Source organism: Aulostomus chinensis, chromosome 3 (assembly GCF_037954235.1).
Source record: "Aulostomus chinensis isolate RoL2024-O1b breed Wild chromosome 3, RoL_Achi_v1.0, whole genome shotgun sequence".
Taxonomy (NCBI): Eukaryota; Metazoa; Chordata; class Actinopteri; order Syngnathiformes; family Aulostomidae; genus Aulostomus; species Aulostomus chinensis.
The window spans coordinates 11,151,757-11,162,855 of NC_141322.1; the positions used below are offsets into that span (position 1 = coordinate 11,151,757).

Sequence of the window (11,099 nt, forward strand, 5' to 3'; positions counted from 1 at the left end):
GTCGTTTCTGCTTTTTGCGGATGGCGTGGTCCTCTTAGCTCCATCAAGCCATAACCTCCAGCTCTTGTTGGGACAGTTCGCAGCCAAATGTGAGAGATGACCTGGGTGTGTGGAGGGTCTGGGTGGCCTGCCCACTCCAGGTGTGTGTGTGTGTGTGTGTGGGGGGGGGGGGGGGGGGGGCTGTCCTGCCTCAGGTTCATGATTCACGATTCATTGTTTATAAGTGACGGTAGGCTGGAGCGGGAGATTGACAGGCAGATTGGGGCAGCATCCACAGTGATGCGGGTGCTCAACCAGTCCGTTGTGTTGAAGAGGGAGCTTAGCCAAAAAGCGAGTCTCTCAATTTACCGGTCAGTCTAGTGAGACAATGTATTTTATGAACATATCAATATAAAAGAGGAATAAAAAATGAGAAGAATGTCCCTTAAATCAGGTTAGTTAATCTAAGGTCTTATATTAAGGATCTTCATATCATAATTTGGAAAGGGTCATCAGTCCAGAACTATATCCGGCCCACTCTCAGTTTAAATTGCTGATTCACACCACATTTCAGTCATAACTGAAGTCATTCTTGGTGAACGCACAGAGTTAATGAAGGTATGCCCCCTTTAACTCAGATCAAATCATGAAAGTCCCTTTCTGTGAAGTAACACAGGAACAATAACACAATATGAGCCACTTGCTTCAAAGACCCTCTTGTCATTTGCATGGTTGCTCCACATGTACAGTGTTTCCTCCATCTTAGAAAAGCTCTTCAGGACCAAACACTCTGTGCAGCAAGGTCATGGCGAGTCCTCCACCCCAGCAGGCAGGAAGTGCCGAGCACAAATCGTCTGTGGGCTCAGCCCATCCGAAACAGGAAGTACAAAGTGCAAACCAGCAATGACGCCACACCCCTGGGAAGATGGATTGTGTTGTTGAACACCTTGGTGATGCTGCAACCACCAGCTAAATCCACAGGCACAGCAGGGAACAATTTTGTTGTTATTTGTGGTGATGAACTTATTATATCTATTATGGTAAAGACTTTAAATCTGTGTTCCAGCTCAACCCCTCATCTTTTTCCCAGTAACATGAATTGCTTTTAACATAAAACCCACAAATTTTGAGATTGAATCTCTGGCCCAAATGTCTTCTATTATTCATCTGCTACCTATGGGCTGAAAAATGTGACACCAGAAACTGAAACTGATTGATTTATATTTGAAAAGGAACCGGACTGCTTGAAACATACCATTAAAACCTGGATTTGGGGTGCATAGATTTCCTCCTGAGCTGAGCTGGTGCCACAACGCGTCTCTCGGGATGTTCTAGAACTCTCAAACCAAACTCTCAAAAGTTACCCTTGACTCCAGCAAACTATCCACTTTGGCAAAAGCAAGTCTATCATATTGACTGAAATTAAGTTAATTACAAGCCTGAGAGTCCAGCCCCTGGTTCTGTGACATCCCGAGAGATGTGCTGTGACACCAGCTCAGCTCAGCTGGATATCTGTCCACTCCACATACTGTACAGGAATCTCCACGGATGTGAATAGAAGTTGAGTAGATCTGTGCTTGATTATTCATTCTCACGGACCAGAAGTCTGTCTCAGTAAACTGAAATTAAATTGCGAGAACAGAATGTGTAAGTATACAGAGAACTTAATGTCCAGGTAAGATAAAGTACAATTTCAAAGAACTTCATACACTCTTATGATCTTAGATTCACTCTCAAGTTTATTGCAATGCAGTTCCAAATAACAAATTCATTTTCAGGTAATGCTATTCAAATCCATTTTTTTTAATGCAATGATCCACGCTGCCCAGGTCAAATTAAAATATGAATCAATCAAATTCAGTTTAATTGCACGTGTTTCAGCCCATCGGGACCGTATCTCCTCCTCCTTTCTTTTGTCAGGCTAACAAACAGAGACAAACCAGCACCCACAGCCATTAACGTACAGAATGGATACAATTTCACAGCAAATACGATCTATTTATCAAGATTCTTTTTCAGATAATACACTCCAGGCAAGTGAAGTTCAAAGTAAATACATCAGGGGCAGCATGGCTCTGAGGTAGGGTGGCCGTCAAGTAACCGAAGGGTCGCTGGTTCGATCCTTACTTCCCCTGGCGACCATCTCCAGGTGTCCTTGAGCCCCTAAGTGCTCCTGGTGGCCCTGTGATGGACTGGCAACCCATACAGGGTGAACCCCGCCTCTCGCTAATGTCAGCTGGGATAGACTTCTGCCCCCCCCCGCACAAACCTTAATGGATAAGCGAGATAGAAACTGGATGGAAAAAAATGGACGGAGTAAACACATCCATCATGGATTAAATCCTTTTCTAAATATGCAGCACATTTTCTTTACTCGCTTCCATATAAAAAGAGAGAGTGTGCTTTCCGAAGGATCTTGAGATAGACTTTAGACGCATTTAGATGTGCACCATCAGAGCAACACAAACACACACAATGGGATCATATAGCAAGACAACACATTGTTGAGTGTATATAGAGTCTAATTACATTGTGAGCAGTGGTAATAAATCACTGGAGTCTTAATCAAAGCACCACAACAGAGAGAATCATCAATCACTTCAATAAAGCACAACACAGCATCAGGCTGTGGCGCCTTCTTGTCCTCTGCTTGGCAGGTCCGCTCGCCACTGAACATGGGACGCATCACTGTGACGCATTATCATTAGCACAATCAACACCACTTTGGGCACCCTGACAGAGAGCTGTCAAATGGCAAATGGATTTGGAGATGTATGAGGCCATGAAGCTGACAAATCCTGATGCTGCTGTCAATGCTTAGGAGGAAATATGCTAAGAGATTCTCCTCTTGGTTGTCAAAAAGAACAAAATGAAGAGAGAATATTAGGAAAGCATCAGAGGTTCCTCCTCCAGGCCCAGAGTGACTACTGATAGGCTGCTGTAATCTAATATTTGAAGTAATGGTATATTCCTTGTGAACTCTTCAGTCTGTGGATGGATGCGGTAACTGGATTTGGCTGTGATGGATGGCGAGGAGCTGGGTCACCTCAAAGGCATGGCGGTGACATTCAGAGTGTCCCTGCTGAGGTGGAGGGATGACAGATAGCATTTCAATGAAATCTATAACAACCTGTCAACACCTTCATATTTTGACTTACACAAGACAAAGACTCAAACCATGCTGGGGACACACTATAGCTCAACTGAACAGGACACAGAGGGGTGTCCAGGGTGGCGCCACTCACCCAGAAAGCCTCCTAAATTTTATTTGCTATTGCTGATACACTTTTCAAAGATTTTTTTTTTCTCATGACCATCTTATTGATTGGGGATTAATTGAAGTCCAGAAGTGAAAGCAATGCCAGATCAGGTGATCCTCCACCAATCTGGGTACTTCTCATCCTATTGGGCTGGAAAATACAGTAATAGGTAAGCACATAATTACATATATACAACATTTATTATATATTTGGGTGTTATTGCACATATTGGCCCTGTATGTTTATTTTTTTCTGGTACTCTGCTGTACTAAAGTGCCCATGTGCAATAGTACTTCTGTACTAAAGTGTCGGGTTATTAGATAGATGTATCTTGTCTTGTCTTCAGCTGTCTAAGACAGAGCAAAAAGACAGAAAGAGTCTAACATGGCAGGCAGTCAGCTATGAAGGACATGGCCGCTGCAGTTATTTTTAGTTATCAGTTTTCGGAGTCTGTCATTTGGAACGTCTCATTAAAATCAGAAAAAAAAAACCTGAAACCATTCACATCACAAAACTCTGAGAGAAAAGGCTGCCACACATGCGTGGGCGCGTGCGCGCACGCACACACACACACACACACACACACACACACGCACACGCACACACACACACAGCCAGTCCCATCTTAGATAATTCAACTCCAAGCTATCAGCCCATTCTTCAAGTCATCTTTGGTGACCTCTGCATCGACTCCAGTCTTCCTTTTACAAAAAGGGAAGGTATGTTCACATATATGAATTACGATCTTGTGCCCACAGGCATGCTTCTTAAAATGCATGGAAGTCTTTCAAAGGTTTATTAATCATTCGATAATGAGAAATTAAACAGAGGGATTCATTAGCACAATGTCAGCACAGTAAATCAAACACTTGAGGGAGATGTCCTCACTCGTAAAGTCGTTAAGCTTCTCAGTTTCATGTCTTATTCATGCTGAATGCCTCATGAAGCTCAAGACTGTGAAAATAACTCAATAAAACAAATCAGTAGCCCCAGTTAGAACACAGGATCTTTCTGTGTGGAGTGTCCATGTTCTCCCTGTTCCTGTGTGGGTTCTCTCTGGTACTCCAGCTTCCTCCCACAGTCCAAAGACATCAAGAGAGGACGAGGCTGATTGATACTCTAAATTGACTGTAGGTGTGACAGTGAGTGTGAATGGTTGTCTGTCTCTATGTGTTGGTCCTGTGATGGACTGGTGACCTGTCCAGGGTGAACCCTGCCTTTCACCCTAAGGCTCCGCCCCCACCCCACCCCCCACCCCCCACCCCGGCATCTCCCAACACGATAAGAGGTAGACAATGGATGCATGGAGGGATGGACTTTATTACTTCACACAACTGTATGGTTCTTATGTGATGCAAAATATATCATCTTAACACTGGCAAAAATCATGAAGGTTGAATAAATAAACCCAGTTACAGTACATCCAAGTGCATCCAGAGCAACTTTAAGGCGATGAAATTGGTTTATACTGATAAGCTTTTTCTGTGTTTCAGCCTCTCCTTGACTGCTGACTGCTTTTGATAAAAGTTACGTTTTACAGACCGGAGCAATTATCAATTAATTCCATGAAGAGTCAGTTATTTAACCATCTTTATAACAGTTCAATTACTGAATGGCGCAATGCTACATTTTAAACTAATCTCAGATGAAACGAGCAAACATAATAGGGTCTTCGCCCCGGAGTACCTCCGGGCTCAGGCCCTAAATATACAAGTAATTGGACTACTACGCTAAATCCGACTCCTTGACCACTGTGAGCTTCATTTGAGAAGATGAATGCTGCCTCCTGCTGGTGTTTTGGTGCAATTGCTGTCTTGAGTGTAAACTTGGTACTGAGCTACCTTCAGGGATATCGGAAATATTAAAGCTCAGCTTAAACTATTTCGCTACACTTAGGCTAGCCCACCTTTAGGCCCTTTCGCCAGTGGATACACAAAAAAATAGCTCAATTTTCCCCATAGGTAAATGTGTGGAATCAACTGTAGTATTTTGAATAATATTTGTCAAATATGTGTATGTACTACTTCAGTAACGGAAGGCGCTGAAGTATTCAAACAACATGGCGGACAGAGGCGAGCCGTAAGTAGCTGCGGAGGAAGCAATTGAGAGCCAGGTTTATTAAATTGCCCTAAAAGATGATTTCTAATCCAATTACCCTACGAAAGCACGGCATGAATGAATCTTCTTTTATTCTCTCTTTTTAGGGAGAAGAAAAGAAGCAGAGTAGTGGTGCTGACTGAGAAGTTAGTAATGAATTGGTAGAATTGGCATAAGGGTTGAAGGAAGAAGGAAGGGTTAAAGTTAGCTTAAGAAGCTAACATAATGCTAGTTAAAAAAAAGGGAATAACCGTCCAAACCAACCAGGTGGCTGAGCGTGACGGCCTCACATGATTGCCGGATGATTTTAAGTTGATTTTTTTAATCTCTGCCGAACGAGAGGTCTTTATTCTAAATTATTTCCTCACTGTTGACATGTTAGTTTCCCACCTTGTCTGGCTGGGCAGAAGAATATTCAGCCCTAAAATGAGAGGGTGAGAAACGTCTTCCTGTCACAACTGAGCAGTTTAGTAATGTCGGTAAATTTATCTTGCTATATTTCACGGAAATGTGAAATAACTATCCTTCATCGCGACAGATGATGTAGACAGGGGACATCTAAACATTGGTTGTGAAACCTCAAACTTACAGATTCTGTTAAGTTTCTAATTAAGTTTTTGCATGCTATGCTGTTAATTATTTATTGGGTTAAGGTCTGCATGAAGTAAATTTCTTGCATTGTTCTCAGCAGACCTGGGAGTATTGTCATGTTGTTATTGTGCATTAGTTTTTCATTCAGAGCTTTTACCACTGTTGGATTCAAATGTAACATTGTTGTCTTCAGGATGATGGTGGATGAAGGCAGTGGACCAAATTGCGAATGGAAAGGGAGGTGGAATCATATCAGAAAGTTTCTGGAAAGATCTGGACCTTTTACACATCCTGACTTTGAACCCAGCACAGAGGTACATCCTCAGGAAGCACATTGACGTGGGCTATCTTGAGTTCGGCTCTTATTCATGTCTCATCATCTTCCAAAGTCATTACAGTTTATGCTCCAAACCTGCAAAGTCCTGGTTATCGGTGCGGGTGGTCTGGGATGTGAGCTCCTCAAAGATCTGGTAGGATCACCTTTACGGGGAATATTGTAAAGCTATGTGATGAAAGATATAGTTACTTGTTGTTTTCCCTCCTGTTGTAACCCAGGCTTTATCAGGCTTTCACAACATTCATGTTGTCGACATGGACACCATTGATGTTTCTAACCTGAATCGCCAGTTCCTCTTCAGGTCAGTAGAACTGACTCGTTTACTAATGCAGTGGAAAAGTGATCGGTGTCATGTTTGAAGAGAATACTACCTTTCTGTGATATGTGTTGAGCAGGCCAAAAGATGTGGGTCGCCCCAAGGCTGCCGTTGCAGCTGAGTTCATCAACAGCCGTGTACCTGGATGCTGTGTTGTTCCGTATCCTTTTGATGGCATTGTTTGTCAGCTGTTACCCCGTCAATAACCCACGCGTATCAAACATCGGAGCCCTGCTGCTTCATGTGAAATTGTGAAAACAAACTGCGATCTTCTTTTTTTCTTTAGTGAACATCTTTTCCAAAGTTGAACTCCTCCTTAATGTTATCATGGCAGACACTTTAAGAAAATTCAAGACTTGGATGAAACATTCTACAGACGTAAATATCTCACTAACCCTTTATTTCCAATTCCTTTCATGTCTTGTGGGCAGTAAGCCAGAACTGATACAAAAAACAAGAGTTTCTTGATTTTAATACAGTTCTCCTCAACCTTCTGTCATTGAGGACATCAATGGTATTTTATTGTAAACCGTATCATGAATTAATTCATTTGATGGCTAGACCTGACTTATATATAATTTAACTTATATACGACAAAAGTCTGCATTACAACTTTAGCTTGGTATATCTTTAATTTTGTTTAGTCGGGAATTGATGCCAAGTCTAAAAATGGGTGCTGAAGCATGATTATTTTTGGTAATTTGGGTGTAAATTTTAAATCAGTAAATTCTGTTGAAAAAATAGTCTCATTGATTTACAGACAGATGTTTTTAAAATGCAACGCAGGCCATAAACCAACAATATCAGTTTTGTAGAAGAAAAAGTAAACAAAGCAACGACAGAAACAAAATTGATTCAATAATAATAATAAAAGTAAAATAAAATGATTAAGTTATCAAGATTACTTCTTCTTTTTACAGAGCTAGACAAAAAAAAGGCAGAAATAATTTTGCTGTCATTAAAGGGTTCCCAGGTTGGAATAAAGAACTTCAGTTTTTCCAGTGAAAATATGCATCAGTTTTTCTCCTGAGAGGCGGGAAGACTTTCTGAGAGGTTGACCACAGCTTGTTCTCCTGGTCTGAAATGTTCCAGTGTGGTAGATCTGGAATCATTCTCTCTGAATTGTGCGACACAGAGTCACTCCTGGTCACTGCAGCCAGCAACAGGAGACCTTTCTAAGTATCTACTGTACAGTAGCTTGCTTCTTGTCATCAGTGAGAACATGGATGCACAGCCTTAACAGCTGCTTCATGCGGCTCACACAGACAATAAATCAGATTTAAATGAGAATGCGGTCATTATTTCAGCTGTGTGTTCGTCCTGTTCTTCTCTTATTACTCATTGCGTCATGGAATATTGTTACACCTGTGCTTGTCAGACTTTGTCATTTTCAGAAATTAGGACCGCTCATCCTTAGTTTTTTGTTTTGTTTTTGTTTTGTTTTAGAATTTCACATAATTGTGTGTGGACTGGATTCTATAATTGCGAGGCGATGGATGAATGGGATGCTGGTAAGTGTTTCCTCTTTATCGCTTCAATTCTGTCACCCTTCTGTTTGTTTGGTAGTTTTGTTGCCTTTGTATATAAATCATTATGTGAAAAACCTTTGGGTTTTTTTTCTGTGCAGCTGTCACTGCTAGTGTATGAAGATGGCGTCTTGGACCCAGCATCCATCATCCCACTAATTGATGGAGGAACTGAAGGCTTCATGGGAAACGCCAGAGTTGTTCTTCCCGGCATGACCGCCTGCATCGACTGTACACTTGAGCTCTACCCTCCACAGGTAACATCGCCTTTCGGTAAAAGCCGTACATCTGTTTCCATAGAAACAGTAAATGGACAGTTGGTTGTTCCTTCTTTGTAGATCAACTTCCCCTTGTGTACCATTGCCTCTATGCCCCGTTTGCCAGAACACTGCATTGAGTATGTCCGCATACTGCAGTGGCCTAAAGAGACACCATTTGGAGGTATAAGATATCTCAGACGTTCCTTATCTAATATGATCTGTAAAATATAAATTTGAGCTGAGCAGAAGAGTATACAGTGTTTTTGTGTGTTTCTATGGGTTAGACAGCGTGGCCCTGGATGGAGATGACCCCGAACATATCCAGTGGGTGTACCAGAGATCTCTGGAGAGGGCAGCTGAGTTCAACATAACAGGGGTCACCTACAGACTAACCCAGGGTGAGCACACTCAGCTCATCTGTCTCATTGCCAGTACATTCTCACGGTCTCTGGTTCCAGCCTGGAAACAGAATCTCTTTTTTCTTTTACTGTTCATTATATATATCCATCACATCTGTCCTCCTCTGCAGGTGTTGTGAAGAGGATAATGCCAGCTGTTGCGTCAACAAATGCTGTTATAGCTGGTAAGTATCAATGATAAAATTAAAATAAGGTTTACAAGGAGAGACCTGTCTGCAAGATGTCTCTATATCAGGGTTGAAGCCTTCTATAATAAGAGAGGATCATTGCCAGCCAGCACTCAGCATATTGACTTTCCAGAAACAGAAATCCTAACCAGGATATGATTTTTTTGTTTGAAATGCCACAGCTGTTTGCGCAACCGAGGTCTTCAAAATAGCAACCAGGTGAGTTTGTAGGTTCGGCCTGGCAGCCAAAGGCACAAAGCTAATATTGACTGCACATGCACTTCATCACGATGTGACCCTGTTCACTTGCAGTGCCTACATACCTCTCAATAATTACATGGTCTTCAGTGATGTTGATGGCTTGTACACCCACACTTTTGAGGCAGAACGAAAGGTTTGTCCCTGAATTGTCAGCAAGTTTCTCTTAACTGTTGTAATCCAGTTGCTTTATTCTACAAGATGTCTGTGTTCACTTATGGTGCAGGAGAACTGTTCAGCCTGCAGCCAAGTACCTCTTGACCTGCACTTTTCTGCATCATCCAAACTCCAGGAAGTCTTGGACTATCTGACTGAGAATGCTTCTTTGTAAGTTTACCACCCTTCGCAGGAGGTGGGAAAAGTACCAACATTTATTACTCAAATAGATGTACAAATATTTGTTTACTATACATCTCTGTAGTAAAGAGAAGTGCTGTCAATGTATTTACTGAAAAAAGGTAGGGAAATACAGGTTCTTAAATGTAGTGGAAAGTATTCAGACTTTTTTTAAAAAATGTATTGTTTTTCAAAAACATACAACGGAAAACAGACAAACACCCACAATTAAAACAGCATTTTTGTCTGCCAAAACAAAAGCAAGAACGCTATTTGTAAAGTGTAAGGAGCGTAAAGTACAGATATTTGTGTTCAAATGTTGGGAGTGAAAGTAAAAACTTGAGTTAAGTACAGATACATGAAAAATCTGCCTAAGTCGAGTAATGAAGTATTTGTCATTAACTGCTGTCTAATTAACCCATCGTAGTATTGCTCATGATGATACATTTTATTCATGTTTGAGTTTTAATCTTTGTATTATGTTGTCTTTAAGAATCAATTATGATGTATTTTCAGACAAATGAAATCACCTGCTATTACGGCAACTGTGGACGGAAAGAACAAAACGTTATATTTACAGGTAGTTGTCCTCTAGCTTTGATATAACTCCAGGCTCGAGGCACTATGTGGAGTATCCTGATGAAATTATGCAGTCATACAATTTCAAGTCTGAGCTAACATTCTGTTTATTTTCCAGTCTGTTGCCTCAATTGAACAGAGGACACGGCTGAATCTATCCAAGACTCTCAAGGGTGAGGTTCTTTATTTGCTGAACATTTTTCCCAGAAATGGTGCTGCCTACATTCTGAGTAAATTATTTACATTGTGAATATGCTAACACATTTGTGTTATGAACATGTTTTTCCAGAGCTGGGTCTGACTGACACACAAGAGCTGGCTGTAGCTGATGTCACCACACCCCAGACCATGTTGTTCAGACTCCGCTTTACCTCATAAGACAAACTCAAACACTCCCAGCACCGGCTGATGTGACTCTTGTTTCATATCCAAACAGGATTTGATGCAAAAACAGTTTACAGTGTGTTCATTCATGTTTTTGGCAAAAGTTTATGTTTTGCTCTGAAGGCTAAATCGTGTTTTATCAATGCATTGTGTACAAATGTGGATTATGCCATCAATGATATGTTATGCACTACAACCTGAAGTGTTGCCTACAAATAAAGACACAATCAATGCTTTTAGTGAAAAATATAAAATATTTATTTATTCCAATGTTGTTTTTAGTTGCAGTTACCACAGATGAGGTCATGATCCGTCCCTGGTAATGGTAATGGTGATATGTTTACTGGAATAAAGTCTTTTTCTTACAAAACACTGTTTCTGCTTTCTTCATGAACTTAAATGTGTCTAGCTGAGTGAAATTAAAGTCCTAATACCTGTTTTACTCATTTACTTTGCCTTGGGTGACCTTTGTTTATTTACATGGTTGAATGCCAACATCTACAGCATGAACACTATTTTTTTATCAAAGCTATCCAACGAAACAAATATCCAAGCCTTAAAATTGTAACGTTAAATAGTCCATATTTTGA

General features: G+C 41.0%; 1 protein-coding gene across 6 annotated transcripts; it reads left to right on the top strand.

Annotated features, from left to right (window-relative positions):
* The first annotated feature begins 5,218 nt into the window (after nucleotides 1-5,218).
* Nucleotides 5,219-10,876, top strand: uba3 (ubiquitin-like modifier activating enzyme 3). Of its 6 annotated transcripts, none has more exons than XM_086200632.1 (18): nucleotides 5,268-5,318; nucleotides 5,444-5,482; nucleotides 6,121-6,241; nucleotides 6,317-6,397; nucleotides 6,483-6,565; nucleotides 6,660-6,740; nucleotides 6,915-6,958; nucleotides 8,027-8,091; nucleotides 8,208-8,363; nucleotides 8,445-8,547; nucleotides 8,651-8,764; nucleotides 8,896-8,949; nucleotides 9,135-9,171; nucleotides 9,265-9,346; nucleotides 9,437-9,537; nucleotides 10,063-10,126; nucleotides 10,244-10,298; nucleotides 10,415-10,876. In XM_086200632.1, exons 1-18 carry the CDS (start codon nucleotides 5,299-5,301, stop codon nucleotides 10,501-10,503), a joined length of 1,389 nt encoding a protein of 462 aa, XP_086056758.1. In that variant the 5' UTR covers nucleotides 5,268-5,298; the 3' UTR covers nucleotides 10,504-10,876. The 6 variants fall into 6 exon arrangements, with proteins under 6 accessions (XP_086056760.1, XP_086056758.1, XP_086056761.1 ...); XM_086200635.1 differs by having other exon boundaries at nucleotides 5,301-5,352; XM_086200634.1 differs by lacking the exon at nucleotides 5,444-5,482 and having other exon boundaries at nucleotides 5,219-5,318.
* The last annotated feature ends 223 nt before the right edge of the window (nucleotides 10,877-11,099 follow it).

What these genes read in the sequence shown, in the direction of transcription:
- uba3 (XM_086200631.1), top strand. Translation starts at nt 5,415, where the DNA reads ATGAATCTTCTTTTATTCTCTCTTTTTAGGGAGAAGAAAAGAAGCAGA. An exon ending in TTGAGCTCTACCCTCCACAG is followed by an intron (nt 8,364 to 8,444) that starts GTAACATCGCCT and finishes CCTTCTTTGTAG; the next exon opens with ATCAACTTCCCCTTGTGTAC. An exon ending in TCTATCCAAGACTCTCAAGG is followed by an intron (nt 10,299 to 10,414) that starts GTGAGGTTCTTT and finishes ATGTTTTTCCAG; the next exon opens with AGCTGGGTCTGACTGACACA.